The sequence below is a fragment of the Notechis scutatus genome, chromosome 8 (genome assembly GCF_049901735.1).
Source record: "Notechis scutatus isolate UNSWTSFEM ecotype Mainland chromosome 8, rNotScu1.2, whole genome shotgun sequence".
NCBI classification, from domain to species: Eukaryota; Metazoa; Chordata; class Lepidosauria; order Squamata; family Elapidae; genus Notechis; species Notechis scutatus.
Genome location: NC_142016.1, coordinates 13,469,715 through 13,487,258, shown reverse-complemented (window position 1 = coordinate 13,487,258; position 17,544 = coordinate 13,469,715). Strand labels below are relative to the sequence as shown.

The following is a 17,544-nucleotide window of genomic DNA, read 5'->3' as shown; positions in this document are numbered from 1 at the left end:
CATAAAGGAAGAAATAGATTCAATAGCTGAACAGGATGAGGAAGATGAACAGGTAGTAGTTCAACAAAGTCCTCCTGTAAGCCCTGTAATTCCCAGAAGAACTACACGTATATCTAGACCGCCTGATAGGTACCAGGCTAATACAGTGTGCCAGATTAATCAAGTTCCTAATTCTGTTGAAGAAATTAAAAAGTATCCTAATAAGGAAAAAGAAAAATGGTATGCAGCAATGAATAAGGAACTGAATTCATTAAGTGATATGAAGGTGTTTGAAAATGCCAAATTACCTGCAGGAAAGAAAACCATTGGCTGCAAATGGATATTTAAGGTAAAAACAGATAAGGATGGTAATTTAATCCATAAGGCAAGGTTAGTAGCCCAAGGTTTTAGGCAGAATGCCAATGACTACGATGAGGTGTTTGCACCTAGTCTTAAGGCAGCAACCTTGAGGGCAGCTTTAGTGTGGGCAGCTAGTAAAAACTATATAGTTAATCATTTAGATGTGGAAACTGCTTACTTGCACGCCCCATTAAAACATAAGATTATTTATATGAAAAAACCTGTTGGTATTAAAAGTGAAAATAAAGATAATAATGATTGTTGGTTGTTAAAGAAAAGCCTCTATGGTCTAAAACAATCAGGCTATGAATGGAACCAGTATATTGTAAAGGAACTAGACAATATAGGATTTAAAGCTGGTTTAGCCGATCCATGTCTGTTTAAGAGGGAGACAAATGGGAAAGTATCATTATTATTACTATTCACAGATGACATTGCTTTGATAACTGAAACTAATGATGAAGCAAATAAAATAATAGCATCATTAGGAAAGAGAATAAAGATCAAGCAATTAGGGAGATAAAGAAGTATCTCGGTTTGAATATAAAGAAAACACGGAAAGGTTTTAAGATATCTCAGGAAGATAAGATAAGCAAATTGCTAAAAGATTACAAGATGGAGCTTTGTAAGCCAGCTAAGACTCCAATGAGTCAGGAGTTTAGCAACACTGATGAACAAAGCCCTGAGTTTGATAAGGTGATTTATCAATCTTTAATTGGTAGTTTGAGTTATATTAGTAATTGGTCTAGACCAGATATATCGTACTGCGTGAATCAGTTGGCTAGATTCAATTCTGCACCATGTGAAAGACACTGGATTGCAGCTAAGAGGATATTAAGATATCTTAAAAAGACAATGAATTATTCATTGTATTTAGAACCAAAGGGTGATTTAATTTTGTGTGCTTATGCAGATGCTAGTTTTGCATCAGAAAGAGACACTAGAAAGTCGACTTCAGGAACAGCCATAATGCTGGGTAAGACATTAATAGGCTGGAAGTCAATAAGACAACAGCATATAAGTTTGTCTACTATGGAGGCAGAATTCTCCTGTTTATCATTGTTATGTACAGAATTAATAATGTATAAACAAATGTTAATTGATATAGGTATAACTGTAGATTATCCTATAATTATACATGAAGATAATCAGGCAGCAATTCAAATGGCCACAAATATTGGAGTAAAAACAAGGAGCAAGCATACAGATCTAAGATACCTAAACGTGAGACAATCTGTAAGAAGTAAGATGATTCAGCTAGAGTACTGTATGTCGGAGGACAATTTAGCTGATAATTTTACTAAAGCCCAAGGTGCCAGTAAGCACCAGGAGAGTTGTGAAAAATATGGGATAAGATTGTAAAGGTATTATATATTTATTTCACCCAAAAGGGGAGTATGTTAGGTATAACATTGATACCAAATATGGTTTGAGTGAATAAATATATAAAACTTAGATATCATGGTTTAAGTGCTTATCACTTTAAGCAAAATGCAGCAGGCAATTAGCCGATTAAGGGTGCGGTTAGAAGTTACAATATAAGGAAGCATTAGAAGCTGGAGAGCTTACTGTATGTTGCTGACTGTAACTGTGTGCTGCTGCGAGTAACTGTGTCTTGCTGTGACTAACTGTGATTACTGACTGTGAGTGCCTGTGACTGAACTGTTTATTGTTTGCTACTGTCTACTGAATATCCAGCGTTTGTTTCTCTGGAGAGTGAAACCGGAGGAGGAGAAGATATCTTTATCGGCTGATAAAGATATTGCAAGGACTCTTAACTTGGACTATACTAGTGAGTCTTACTGGATGGAAATACTGTGAATGACTTAATGGACTGAATGACAATGCTTAAACTCTAACTGGATTAAAAACTATTTAAACTACAAACAGTGTTTGTGTTCAGTGTGTGTATACTCTGGGGCCCTTCCGCTCTCCTTTGGCTGCCTGGCTTGACTACTGCTGCAATACTCTGCTAGGGGTTAATCCTCAAACCCTAACAGTGATTGTGGGCTGATTTTGGACCATTTTAAGGCATTTTTCATGTTGTTTTTGGCCCAGAAACGGTCCAGAAAACAACCTGAAAAATGGGCTGAGAATGGTCCAAAAATGGCCCTGAAAAACAGCTTGAAAAATGGCCCGAAAAAGGCCCAAAAATGGCTTGAAAAAGATCCGAAGAATGGCCTGAAAAACAGTCTGTTTTTTGGGCTGTTTTCCAGCGCTCCGGCGCCCGCAAAGACCAGCTGACTGACATGCCAGAAACCAGAAGAGCAGCTGGCAATGGAGTGTGTGCCCACAGAGAGGCCCACTCTTCGTGCCACCTCTGGCATGCATGCCATAGGTTCGCCATCACGGGGCTAGTGCTTTGGACAGAAAGTGTGCTCTTCTGGGAATATATTAGGCATTGTTAAAAATGAGAGCCATGAGAAATATACATTATAAGGATATAACTAGGTTTTAGGACTAATGGCAATCCTCAGTCTCTGCTGTAGGCAGGGTTATGCTGGCTGTGTGGGAGATGGAGGAATCAACAAGATCCCGTGTTTGCAGAAATACCAAAGAAACAAAAAAAATAAAATCAAAACCTTCAGGGATTGGGAAAAGTCTTTGGAGCAGAAAAGTGGGATGAGAGAGCAGAAACAACCACAAGAATTCATAGAGATGCTATTTTCTGCATGTTCTCTTTGTTTTCCACATATTTAATTTTTATCTCGCCTGTTTTACTGCTGCTATTACTACTTCAGTAACACAAGGCAAAGAATATACTTCATTTTTTCCCCTCCTCTCCACAATAGCAACCCTGTGAGGTCGGTTAGGCTGAAAGGGCCACCGGCCCAAACTCACTCAGCCAACTTTCATGCCTAAAGTGGGACTATAACTCACCATCTCCTGGGGATTGGCCCAAAGTCACCCAGCCAGCTTGCATGCCTAAGTTGAAACTAGAACTCACCGTCTCCTAGTGATTGGCCTAAAGTCTTTCTTGCCTGAGGCTGGACTATCAGTCTCCATCTCCTGTTGATTGGCTCAAAGTCATGCCTAAAGTAAAACTAGAACTCACAGTCTCCTGGTTTCTTGCCTGGCGTTTTAATCACTAGACCAAACTAGTCCAGACTAAAACAAACGTTATTCCTTAATGCTGTCACATATCTACCAAGAACTGAAGAGCACAGATATGAAATACCGGAACCGGGTGAGGAGCAGAATTAGCAATCTGAAGGACCCCAAGAATCCTGGTTTGCGTCGCAATGTGCTGTGTGGAAGCATCCCGCCAGCCCTAATTGCAAAGATGACAGCAGAGGTCAGTAGGAAGAAGGGGGGGCGTGTTGTTTTTCTCAGGCCTGTATGATACAAATAAAACGTTTTTAAAATATATTTTTTTTTATATTTTTAATACATTCTACCTTCAGTTGAAGAGTACAAACATCTTTGTTAAACAATAATCAAAATTACAACATCCTTCATTACATTTTAATTCTGCAATATTTAACGTAGTAATGTCCACCTATTAATTATACTAATCGATTGTACAATGTTAACATGGTAGTATTCAACATATACATGTCTCCCACACGCATGTCTTCCCTTGCGCATGCGTGGCAGATATCCGACAATCAGCTGACTGGTGGGGGTTGCGCACATGCACAGTGGAGCTCTTCAAGGGTGACCTCTTGCGTGCCGGCAGAAGTGGCTCTGCATGCTACTTCCAGCACACATGCCATAGGTTCGCCATCATGGGCATAACCCCTTCACCAACCAAGTTCGCCTATCAGACAGCCATCCCTCCCCCTCCTAGCCAAGGTTTCAACCAAATTGAGCATCGTGTGCCAATGCTCCCATGAGCTTTGGAACCGAACAGGGCCAGCAAGACTTAACCTGGATGAAACCTGCCTAACTAAATGGGCACCGCTGCAAGTTGAATACCACCAATGCTGTTGTGCATTTCAGGAAATGGCTAGTGATGAACTGAAGGAGCTAAGAAATGCCATGACACAAGAAGCAATCCGAGAGCATCAGATGGCAAAGACAGGAGGGACCGCCACCGATCTCTTCCAGTGCGGAAAGTGCAAGAAAAAGAACTGCACCTATAATCAGGTGCAAACCCGGAGCGCCGATGAGCCCATGACAACTTTCGTGCTCTGTAATGAGTGTGGCAATCGCTGGAAGGTTTGTATTGTTGCTAGTAAATGCTTAAAGCCAGCAGCTTCCAACTTTTTGGGCACCAGGGACCAGTTACTTGGAGAGAGGTTTTTCCACTAACCAGAGGGGGCGTGGTTTCACGTGCTGTCTGCATTCCACAGGTGGGGCTTTGCTTGTTTGTATGGCCCGGTTTCTGGAACGCTGCACACAGAAAGATCGTGGACCCCTGCTTTAATAGCAATAGCAATAGCTATTCCTTCCTTCCTTCCTTCCTTCCTTCCTTCCTTCCTTCCTTTCTTCCTTCCTTCCTTCCTTCCTTCCTTTCTTTCTTTCTTTCTTCCTTTCTTTCTTTCTCATTCTATTTTCTCTTTCTTTCTCTCTTTCTTTCTCTCTCTCTTTCTTTCTTATCATGGTCATCATCCCCACTATTATCATATTTTCACACATTACAGGTGGTCCTCATACGTGTAATTGGCCTGGTCATAAGTTGTTGCGGTTCTAAGTCAAGTCATTGTATGACTGGCCTTGATTTTATTACACTTTCTGTAGAGGCAATTAATTACACAATGGGGTGGTGGTGTCTGTAATTATCTTGTCAAACACACTTAGACAACCTCCTGCAGGTTGGAGAAATGAATTACAAAATAGATCTTGGCCCCAACTTGGAACACATATGTCGAAAGATCCAATGAAATACAAGCATTTGTTGAAATCATCACTTCAAATATCAATGCTAACTGGATAGCAATAGCCCTTAGACTTATATACCGCTTCACAGTTCTTTACAGCCCTTTCTAAATGATTTACAGAGTCAGCCTATTGCCCCCAACAATCTGGGTCCTCATTTGACCCACCTTGGAAGGATGGAAGGCTGAGACAACCTTGAGCTGGTGAGACTCGAACTGCTGAATTGCAGACAGCTGGCAGTCAGCAGAAGTAGCCTGCAGTACTGCACTCTCACCACCGCACCACCGCGGCTCTTGAGCAGATGATTAGTATTTCCTATGTATTTTTATATGGTTTTTATGCTGGTGCAGAGTGGCAAAACTTCTGGATTGTAATTTCCTGCATTATTAAAGAGAAAACATTTTGTTTTTACAGTTCTGTTGATGCTCTTTGCACCCATATGCCAGCGCCACGAAGAAGTACCTGTTGCAGCTGAAGAGATAAGAGAACCTTTGAACTGTCCACTGGTGAAATAAAAACAGGGAAAGAAAAACAGCCTGCAAAGGTTGAAATGCTGAAGTTTCAACTCCCACCCCATCAGATAATCTCTTTTTAAAAAAACACAGTCGGTTTGAATGAATTACTCCAATGGAATCCTATCTTCGTACTCATTCAAGTGATATATTGGTGCCCTCACCGAAAGGGCTGTGTGTGTGTTCTGCAGTTATATTATGCAAAGGCAGACATTAACACTGAGCATAGAAGACCAAGAGATTGTGGATTGTTCCCTGCTTTTATTTGGGGAAAATGTAAAATTTTTCCATTCTTAAGGCTGCAGAGATTGGTTTGGCAGTGCATGCATGGACAATGTGTAGTGATATCTCCAAAACAGAGAAAGTTTCTGATGTCATGAGCACATGGATTGGGAAGGCCTGGCTCGGTGATCAACAGATTATTTAAATCACAAAGTGTAGTTTGTTAAGGCAAATTGAAAGTAACATGTAAAATCAGCGACTATAACTGCAAGGGAGGAAAAAGGATGGGATGTATGCAGTTCTGACTCTGTAATTGGGAGTCAAAAACTACAGGTAGCATCTATTAGAACACGGGTGTCAAATTTGCCACGTCACATTCATGTCAGTGACATATCGCAATGTTTTTTACCTTCACGGAGCTGAGGCGAGTGTAGCCTGCACACGATGGCATCTGGCCCATAGATCACCAGTTTGACACCCCTGTATTATAAGGTTCATAGAGGTACAACCTTTAATTGGCTGAATTGGTTGATCCCCTTGGCATTTCCATCCACTGTTTTGTTCAACAGTGATCCCCCAAAGCCCTATTTTATTTATTTTGCTAAGTTTGGGATGTATTTTTTGGGCAAGAGAGGTCACCTTATGTCAAGAAAGAGACCTTTAAAAGAAAGAGCATCAGCCCAGGTACAGTAGAACCTCTGGTCACGACAATAATTCATTCCATAACTTTGGTGGTAACCCAATTTGGTCATGATCCGAACCTAATTTTGGAAATTAGGCGCTTACAAAAAAAATGGTGCAGAAAGGGAAATGTGAATTTTTTTGGTCGGAACCCGATTTGGTCATGGTCAGAAGTGTTGACCAGAGGTTCTACTGTACTTTCTCTTACCATTTTTTGACTCTATGCTCTCAGCTACCTTTTTTTGTTTGTTTGTTTCCTGTGATTTTCTCAGAGGCTAAATCAAAGCTTTGATCCTTTTGTGTTGGCACTGTCACTCCAAATTCTTCCAAAGCTTCTTGGAATCCTTTATAGGAGGTGATTGTTACAGGTTGAATCTGCATGTAAAGTATGCTTCTTAGCCCCAAGGGATGACACAGCTCGCCCCCTTCCTGCTTCTTGTCACTGTAAAGACAACAGCAAATAATAACAAATGAACTACGACAGATTCAGGGTCATCCAAGTACACGGAGAAGCTAGTTTTGAATAGGCGATTGTTCTTGCGATACCTACCCTGTTTCTCCAACAATACGGCCTCCCCCAATAGGAAGTCCCAGCATGTTTTATAGGCATGAAATGAAATTAAGCCCCTCCCCCAAATTAAGACCTATATTAAAACATGCAAAATGGGGGGGAATGGTGGGGGGGCTTGCCGTTAGGAAGTACTTTTGTTGCACACCCGGAATATGGTGCTGCCTGCGTTGACCCCGATATGAAGTGCCCCACCAACGCCGAGGTCAACATCCAAGCCGTCACCGCCCGCCCGAAGATGCAAGGGGGGGGGGGAATTAAGTCACCCCCGAAAAGACGGCCTAGCCATTTTTTCAGGGCTCAAAAAAAAAATAAGACCCGGCCTTATTATATGAGAAACACGGTATTTTAGAAAAGGATGTCAGTCACTGGATATAAGGCAGTTATGAATCCTCCTTCAATGGGTTTGATGGTTGTGGCTGGGTTCATCTATTTCTCCATCTTGGGCATTCAGTTGCTATGTGGGCTTGTAGAATTGCCCTAGTTAGCATGTCAATTCTGGAACCATGTTTCTGGAGGGCAGTTAAATTGGGATAAGATGGACATTTTTTTGTAAGGAGGGAGCTAAGTCTGAGAAGCAGCCCTAGTAGATGTGATGGGGATGTAAAATCATTCAAAATGGCAGATAATTTCCCCCTTATAGCTTTGCTATTAAATCACCAAGGATTTTCAGCAAACGAGTGAATCCTGCTAGGGTGTTTGGGCTGTCAGAGTTTGCTCAAATACTGCCTCTGCTTAGAAGGAGCAGAACTGGTAATGAAATGTGTACAGCTATTGCATGATGAGGAATGTCCTCTTTTGTTACTTTAATGTTTAATTTTCTCGTATTTTCAAATGATTTTGTGCCATGTAGAGCAAGTCCTGGAATTGTGCAAACCAGATACCCAATTAAAATCCTCACCTGTCATTTGTGGCTCTGTCCATTCTGGGACATGGGAATTCCTACACTAGTTGCTCCAATCAGTACAGGTGTCTCTTCAAAATATCAGGGTGCTGTGATACCTGTGGTTCTGTAGTCAGGGACCACAACAGAACAACAGAGTTGGAAGGGACATTAGAGGTCTTCTAGACCAATCCCTTGCTCAAACAGGAAACCTTATACCAAGTGGTTCTCAACCTCTGGCCCATGGACCCCAGGGTGTGTATGTGATGTGGTTACAGGGGATTCACAAAGGCTTGAAGAAATGTTATGATTTAAAACTTGAGTTAAGTCTTGGTGGTTTGTGGCCATGGTCTGTGGCCACAAAAGATGGGAGTCCATGGTGATTGAGAAGCACCGCCCTGTACCATTTCAGACAAATGGTTGTCCAATCTCTTCTTTAAAACAATGTTGGAGCATCCACAACTTCTGGTGGAGGAAAGTGATTCCACTGATTGTGATTAATCACCGATTAATAATTAACCACAAAACGGTTTGGTTCTATTTTTGCTGATAATGCCATTTTAATTTGAAAGAAACTGAAGATAAAGATAAAGCCAGAGGGACAAACATGAATACAATCCCATGGGTACTGAGAACTAATTAAGTGCTGCATGCAAATGCATATAAGTAACTTTTTGGCTTAAGTTACATCCGAATCAGATCAGATCAAAGTGCTTAACTATTTGTGTGCCTCACTCCTGCTCCACTCTAAACTTTTCAAAGCCCTTTAGAACAAAGGGAAGTGATTGGATCCCTGTCAATATCCAAACACGTTATTTGGCAGCTTTAGCTCCTAAAGTTTCAGGCAGAGGCGTTTCTCAACCTTGAAATGCTAAGGGGTTGAAGTAGGAATCTTTTTCATAAAAAACAGGGATTCTACGGTTGAGCTGCAACAAACAGGACAAGTAAGTGAGTAACTGTAGGAGAACAGCAAGCTGAGCTGAAGGGGAGGCAGAGAAAACTTAGAGTCATTGCATTCCCACAAAGATCCGAGCCTAACCCCTCTTGGATTTTGTTGACCCTTATCTGGCACCAATGTGGTTGGCACCATTGAACTGTTGGGAAGAAATATCCATCTGGTTCAGTTCCAAGCCGGGAGAAAGGCACTGGAGACAAAATGGAGGCTGGAGGCTGATTGGAAAGAGGGTTTAATGAAGAACAGAATCACCAAGCACATGGTTCTGGGCAGCTGACCACATGGAATTGAGAGTGGGTGGTTTTTATACCCTCCCTGGGCTCTGTAATTGAGCTTCCTGTTTCTGTGCAAGAAAATGCATTCTATTGGCTGTTGTCAGATTCCCATGAGGCCATGTAGGGGTCAGAGCTGGCTCTATAGCCAAAGTACAAATCCTAAGTGTTTGTCTGAGCTAAGTTTGGTTGAAGCTTGAAGAGTGATACAATGTCCTTAGGAGATTGTGCAATGTGATGAATTCTGCTGGTAGATGGTGGTAGGTTAATCCTATTATGTCCTGAGGGGTCATGTCTTAATCCCATCATCCTGGAGCTGAAGGCCTTTTGTTTTGTAGATAGGCCCAACCTTTCTCAATGGGCACAAAATCTCTGTTGAAGCTCTGAGTTTCTGTCTCCCTTAAGATTTTTTATTTCTCTTTTAGGGGAAATATTTTATCCTACCTTTTAAAATATTCCTCAGAATATTTCATTCTTCTGAGAAGGGGGTGACTTCCCACAGAACTTTAGTTGGGTAGATTAATGACAAGTGCAAAGGATGAAGACCATACGTTGAGTTGCAGTTCAAAGATTTAATGCTCAGCCTATCCACAGAAATCAAGTTAGCTTCTCTTACAGTAAATGCCTATGGAGATTCTCAGTCATCCAGGTCATCGTTATCCCAAAGGTGACTTTGGTGTTGTTGTTTTTAAAGTCCAGTTGCCTTTTCAAAAAAGCACCTTTGGGATTCTCTCAAAGCAATTTGGATCAGGAAATCAGCAAGTAGGGAGAGGCTGTTAAATACAAACATTTTGCAAATAAGTTTGTTTTGAAAGTTTTGTTACATGCTTACACCTGTGACAACTCAATTGGGCCTTGAAAGCGTTTTACAAAATCCGTATTATGCTAATTTCCAAAATGCTGTCTTGAAAGCATCTAAGGAACCTATCACTTGCTTCATCTCAGACAGTATGGGGTAAAGTTTTGGGAGGGAGAGGAAAGTAAAATTTCTCTCCGTTATAGGGAAAAATCAAAATTCCAGTTAATTATTTCTTATATTCACTGATTTCTACATTCAATACCCGAAAAGACCTGCAAAATTCACCTCTTGTAGAATTGCATTCCTCAACCGGGGGAAGCTTCCAACTCCCAGAATCCCCTTGGACTAACCCAGCCATTGTTGAGAATTCCAGGAGCTGAAATCCTGACGTCTGACAGGAGGCAATGTGGGGAGAGCCAGCTATAAAAGCTAGAAGCACAAATAATTTATTACCTAGAACCCCTACTTCTAATTTGTTTGAGAACCAATCCTAATCTAATCCAATCCTAGGTTCTAATCCATTTGAGAACCAAATGACTCCTGGTAAAACTTCACTACATACAAGCACAATGTTTTGACAATTTGATGAACCCTGAAGGTTAGAATGAAAATTCCATGTCCGTATTTCTCTTAAAATACGCTGAATGAATGCCATCATCGTTGGGACAATTTTAACACTGTTGATGAAGGACAAAATTTGTATTCCTCCCAGCTTGCTCATTCTGTTCTTCAAGGCCTCTTGTCTCCTAGTGGCTTGTCAAATGTGTCTCCATGTGTCATAACTTAGCACAATCTGTCACTGCTCCAAGCAGTTACGCGAAGACCCAACTCTCTGGAAAATGCTTTAATGCTGGGAAAGATGGAAGGAAAAAGAAGAGGAAGAAGGGGATGACTAGCAGCAAAGTGAACAGACCTGGTTAAAATGATGAGGGGGGGCCTCACATCGTTGGAAGACGGAAGGTCCAGGTTAGGAATAGATCATCACAGAGGAAAAAACGATGTGGTCACTAGGAGTTGGAAATAACTTGATGGCACATAACTTAATAAATCTGGGCTTGGTGTCTCTTGTCTAAGAACATTAAGATGAGTTTGGTCCTTGTCAAAGATGCAACTGCTGATAAAGCAGAAAGCTGTTGAGGCTCTTAACACACTACAGCAATAGTGTGATCTGTGAGCAGAGGCACATGGGTTGTGAGGAAGCTTAGATTTGCTGGGTCTGTTCCTGAACGCTTTTGGCAACCAAGGGTAGCTTCTCTTGAGCTTTCTTCATTTCATTCATTCATTCGCTTCCTGCCAATGAACCTTGACTTGGTTTTGCTAGTGCAAATTATTTGACGCTTAACTACTGTGACTCTTACGTTTACAAGTCGTTTGATCTGCCTGTTTTAACCAATGTGCCTTTTAATTAATCAGGGTACTTTAATAGTATTAGGGCATGGGTATCAAACTCATAGTGTCACATGACGTTTCACGATTCATAGCCGGTATGGACGTGGCCTGCGTGTGATGCAGGCCACCAGTTTCACACCCCTGTGTATTAGGGCAAATCTAACTACTCTAATTGCCATCTCATGACTGGCTGGGGAATTCTGGGAGTTGAAGTCCACCTATCTAAAGCTGCCAAGGTTGAGAAACACTGGGTTAGACTCATCTCCTGCCTAGTTTGCAAAACTGAAAGGTGGCATACTCAATGCTCCTCCCATTTATTTTCCCCACAATTACAGTTTTGTGAGGTTGAGTGGGAGGGATTGCCCCAATTTCACCCAGCTGGCTCTCAGGGTTAAGGGAGGCATAGAATTTATGCCTTCCCCGTTCCTGGTCCAACTTCTTTATTTGGAAGAAACTCTTATCAAGATGGAACATCCACGTCAGCTGGCCAACATGAAGTCAAAGGAGGATTTCTCTGCAGACTCCCTGAAAGGTAAGACTTGTGGTTGGAGAACCTTTTGGTGGAAGGAACAATCTGCTGATCTTGAAGAAACCTGAACTCATACTCCCCACTAAGCCATTATGAGATTTGAGTGGTTTGACTTAGTGTGTTGCGTGAACTCGGTCACTGGGTTTGTAATCCTTGATTTGTCTTTATATTGGCTACCAGCAGACTAAGTTGGCAGATGCATATTGAGTGTGATTAAAGTTGGCATAGTCTTAGTGACTCCATGTGCTGCATGTTAGGTTGACTTGGGCATACTGTAAGAACCTAGAAAACAGGTTAACGTGCAGTTGTAACTTTGAACTGTCACTCAATGAACTGTTCTAAGTCGAGGACAACCTATATGGTAGCCCAGTTCGGCTGAAGCCCTGAACAAGTCAATAATGGAGGGCTAAGAGAGTTGGAAGGGACCTTAGAGGTCTTCTAGTCCAAACCCCTGCTCAGGCAAGAAACCCTATATCATTTCAGACATGGTTATCCAATCTCTTCTTAAAATCTCTTCCAGTGTTGGAGCATTCACAACTTCTGGAGGCAAGTTGTTCCACTGGTTAATTGTTCTCTCAATCAGGAAATTTCTCCTTAGTTCTAAGTTGCTTCTCTCCTTGATTAGTTTCCACCCATTGCTTCTTGTCCTGCCCTCAGGTGCTTTGGAGAATAGCTTGACTCCCTCTTCTTTCTGGCAGCCCCTGAGATATCAGGTCACTGCTATCATGTCTCCCCTAGTCCTTCTTTTCATTAAACTATAGACATACCCAGTTCCAGCAACTGTTCTTCATATGTTTTAGCCTCCAACCCTCTCATCGTTTTTGTTGCTCTTCTCTGCAATCTTTCTAGAGCCTCAACATCTTTTTTACATCGTGGTGACTAAAACTGGATGCAGTATTCCAAGTGTGGCCTTACCAAGCCATTATAAAGTGGTATTAAGACTTCGTATGATCTTGATTCTATCCCTCTGTTTATGCAGCCTAGAACTGTGTTGGCTTTTTGGGCAGCTAATGCATGCTGCTGGCTCATATTTAAATAGTTGTCCACTAGGATTCCCAAGATCCTTCTCACAGTTACTACTATTGAGCGAGGTGCCACGTTATGTGGTGTACCTGTGCATTTTGTTTTTTTCTTCCCTAAATGTAGAACCTTATTTTTTTCACCATTGTTTTTTTTTTTTCAGTTTGATTTTTATCCTTGCCTCGATTTTATTTTTACTTTTCACATTTCTGAAGCGCTCATCTCCCTTAGAATAACCAACAGCGACTTATTACGGCGCCCCCCTCCCCACCATGAATGTTAAATGGTAGAGAGTTCGATCTTGGAGATTTAACGCGCGACTAACACTGCGCAGGATCTTCTGCAAAAGTTCGCAAGCGGCGCTCCCATTTTGCACGAAGACTCCTTTACATCCCGCTCCGTTACGCAAGCGTTTGCGCGGAATGCCTCTATCCTGCCGGTTCGCGAAGCACTGCTTTTCTTCCGCCCCTTGTAATAGCCCTCCTCCCGCCCCACACCCCGTCCAGCCTATCTGCGCCCGCCCAGAGACCCCAACCCACCCTTGGCCATTTCCTACACATCACGGGGAGTTTTCCCAGCTCTGGCCTCTAGAGGGCGATAGAGGGCTGCTGCACGTTGGCAACGGCGGTCGATTTCGCCCAACGGAGCAGGAGAAAACGTGGCTGGGGTGGGTAGTAGGGAGATATCTGCCTCTCACCCGCCGCCGCCCCCCATAAAGGCAAGTTCTCCATTTGTCTCGTAGCTGAGCACCGGAAGAGCTCTTTGCATCCTCCTGCCCCACTCCTCCATCTCCTCTACTTACTTCACTTTGCAGATGTCTATGGAGATTTTCACACTCATCCATATCTTGGGTTGTTGTCCCAAAGGTGCTTTTTTCAAGAGGCAACTGGACTTTCTGGGTTGTTGTTTTTTTGGGTGGGGGTGGGGAGACATTTCGCTTCTCATCCAAAAGAAGCTTCTTCAGCTCTGACTGCATGGTGGGAAATGGAAGGAAAGAACTGCAGTTGGCAATTCTTCTGTTTCCAGAAAATTCCCACGTTGTAGAAGGACAATAGTAAATAGTATGCAAGGGACAGCATTAATTTATTTATATATCAAACTTAACAGATATAACAGATAATCAGAGTTGGAAGGGAGCTTGTAGGTCATCTAGTCCAACCCGCTGCCCAAGCAGGAGACCCTACACCAGGCTTGTCCAACCCGCGGCCCACGGGCCGCATGCGGCCCAGGTCGCCTCGTAATGCGGCCCAACGCCCACCCCAACCTTCATGAAAGATCCAGCAAGGAGGAGGAGGAGGAGAGGCAGGCGCGAGGCGGGGCGAGGCGAGCAACAGAAAAGGCGGGCAGCTGCACCCCAAAAGTCCCGCCCCGCCACCTCCTGCTGTTGCCGCCGCCGCCGCCACCGCTGCTGCTTCTGCCCCCGCCACCACTGCCGCCGCTGCTGCATTTGCAGGAGGAGAGGCAGGCGCGAGGCGGGTGAGGCGAGCAACAGAAAAGATGGGCAGCGGCAGCCCAAAAGTCCCGCCCGCCACCTCCTGCTGTTGCCGCCGCCACCACCGCCACTGCTGCTTCTGCCCTTGCCACCGCTGCCGCCGCTGCTGCATTTGCAGGAGGAGAGGTAGGCGTGAGGCGGGCGAGCCTTTCTTCCCCCCCCCCCACCCGCAAAATTTGGCCGGAAAATTAATAAAAATAAATAATTTGCAGGAGGAGAGGTAGGCGCGAGGCGGGCGAGCTTTCTTCCCCCTCCCCCCCCCAAAAATTTGGCCGGAAAATTATAAAATAAAAAATAAAATTTTTAAATAAATAATTAATAATAAATAATAATTTTATTTTATTATTAATTTAATTTAATTTAATTTAATTTAATTTAATTATTTAATTATTTAATTATTTAATGTAATTTAATGTAATTTAATGTTTAATTTAATTTAATTTAATTTAATTTAATTAATTTAATAATTTAATTTAATTTAATTATGTGCGGCCCAAACCAAATTTTCATCTTCTAATGTGGCCCAGGGAAGGTGAAAGGTTGGACACCCCTGCCCTACACCATTTCTGACAGATGGGAGTCCAAGTGATGGCACTCCCACAGCTTCCGAGGGCAATTTCTGTTCCACTGGTTGATTGTTCTCACTGTCAGAAAGTTTTTCCTTATTTTTAGGTTGAATCTCTCCTTGTTCAGTTTCTATCCATTATTCCTTGTCTGGCCTTCAGGTGCTTTGGAAAATAGCTTGACCCCTTCCTCCTCTCTGTGGCAGCCCCTCAGATATTGGAAGACTGCTATCATGTCTCCCCTGGTCCTTCTCTTCTCTAGAAAATTAGGGTAGCTGATTCCTACCCTGGTGTGAACTTTTACAACATGTTTACAAAATCAGCTCATTTTCTAGGACTGCACCGTATATTAAGGGCCACCTAATTGGATTTGCGCAATGTACTACTACACTAAGGAACAAAACAAGCTAGTCTCGCCTTCATCCAACTTTCCACACTGGACAATGCAACCTTGAGAACCTACCACCCGAGCTAGTTAAAATGTGTGAAGGCAGCCAGTAGACTTTATTTTTCCTTAGAATTCTTTATTCTTTTCATTTCCTTTCATTTTAGGCTTCAAGCCTTAATGAGATTCAGGCAGGGAATCAAATGAAGAAGTTGCGGTGAATCAGTTCAGTTGTTTTCAAGGCAGGTCGTAAAAGCATAAATCTTTTTATCAACATTACAAAGGGCTGGGCAGAAGCAGCCTGGCTTAAGTGCAGTATTTACCCTGAAATATTTTGCATTTTATTCTACATACAGGGAAACTGGTGGTTTTAACCTGCACCAAGTTTAAGGAAGTTGGTTAGCCGTTTCAGGTGCCCCCAAGGCTCTTTGCCTGAAAGCCAAGCTGCCCGAGAGATTAACAGGGCAGGAAAATTTATTTATTTATTTATTTATTTATTTATTTATTTATTTATTTATTTATTTATTTATTTATTTATTTGATTTGCCAATTGTTTACAAGATAATAAGTATAAGTGTATACATAGTTGTGAATACATGAAATGGGTACATATAAGAAAAATAAAAGAATAAGAGAAACAATAGGACAGGGACGGTAGGCACGTTGGTGCGCTTATGCACGCCCCCACAGACCTCTTAGGAAGGGGTGAGGTCAATAGTAGACAGTCTAAGGTTAAAGTTTTTGGGGTTTGGGGAAGAAACTACAGAGTCGGGTAGAGTATTCCAGACATTGACCACTCTGTTGCTGAAGTCGTATTTCCTGCAATCAAGTTTGGTGCGGTTTACTTTGAGTTTGTATCTATTGTGTGCTCTTGTGTTGTTATGGTTGAAGCTGAAGTATTCATTGACAGGTAGGACATTGCAATGTATGATTTTATATACCATGCTTAAGTCAGACCGAAGACGGCGTAATTCAAGGTTTTCTAGTTTTAGAATTTCAAGTCTGGTGGCATAAGGTATTCTACAACGAGTAGAGGAGTGGAGAACAAAATAATTCCTGTAGCGTGACAGCATCTCATTGCAAACTAAATCAATCAGCCAGAGGGAATGGCTGCCTAAGAGAGTTGTCTTTGGATACCCCCTGAGGTTCAAAATTAGGATGGCAAGAAAATTGCTGAAAATCAGGAGTTTGATCTTCTTGTTGGCAAATACAGTTCTTTGGAATAGCTTCTTAATACAAGGTAGTCCTCCACTTACGACCGCAACTGAGTCCAGCATTTCTATTGTTAAGCGAACTTTGCTCTGTTTTGTGACCTTTTTTTGCCACATTTATTAAGAGAATCGCTGCAATTGTTAAATTAGTAGCACGGTTGTTAAGTTCATCTGCCTTCCCCGTTGACATCTATCAATTGCTAGGCAGCTGAATTTTGACCATGTGACCCCAGAGATGGTGCAATGATTATTAAGCATGGAAAAAATGATCCTTTCTGTCCCATCTTTTCAGGGCCGTTGTAACTTTGAATGGTCATTAAACGGTGGGTTTTAAATGGTCGAAAATTTCAATTAGTTGAGTGGGCTTTTTGTGGCTCTGATTTGTGCCTAACTCCCAGGAGTCAGTCTTCCTGCTTCCCATTGGCCTGCCTTCCTCTTAAAAAAAGAGCCAGAGGTTTTAACCATAAACACAAATTTGGCAAAAGCCAGTTTGGTCTTTGTGGTTAAAGCCAGAGGTGGTATTCAGCAGGTTCTGACCAGTTCTAGAGAACCTGTTGTGGTTTGCTGGCAGCAGGTGTGGATGGCTGAGGTCTCGGAGAGCGAGGACTCGGATGAGGGGCCTGTGTGTGATGCAGGGGTGGGGCCAGGACCATCAGGGAGTGGAGTGCTGCCTTCGGAGGCTGCGGAGGCTGGCAGCAGTGATGAAGGGGACCCCGAGGAGCCTGTGCCCAGTGCGTGTGCGCCCAGGGCTGCTCGAAGGAAAGAGCAGCTGCAGCAGCATGGGCAACTCGGGAGTAAGGCTGCAAAGTAATGGCCCTTCCCTTAAGGGATAAAAGCCAGCCTGAGAGACCGGAGTTCTTTGCAGGAAGCAAAGAAGTTCTTGCACTTTTCAAGCCTTGTGGA

The 17,544-nt window shown here is 42.7% G+C and overlaps 1 protein-coding gene across 1 annotated transcript in view; it reads left to right on the top strand.

Annotated features, from left to right (window-relative positions):
- The window catches only part of TCEA3 (transcription elongation factor A3), a 38,626-nt gene extending 30,960 nt beyond the window's left edge, over nucleotides 1-7,666 (top strand). The window contains exons 11-13 of the mRNA XM_026676110.2: nucleotides 3,480-3,634; nucleotides 4,282-4,500; nucleotides 5,575-7,666. Of these exons, the coding sequence (XP_026531895.1) occupies nucleotides 3,480-3,634; nucleotides 4,282-4,500; nucleotides 5,575-5,583 (383 nt within the window). The 3' untranslated portion in view covers nucleotides 5,584-7,666. The remainder of the gene's footprint in view (nucleotides 1-3,479; nucleotides 3,635-4,281; nucleotides 4,501-5,574) is intronic.
- The last annotated feature ends 9,878 nt before the right edge of the window (nucleotides 7,667-17,544 follow it).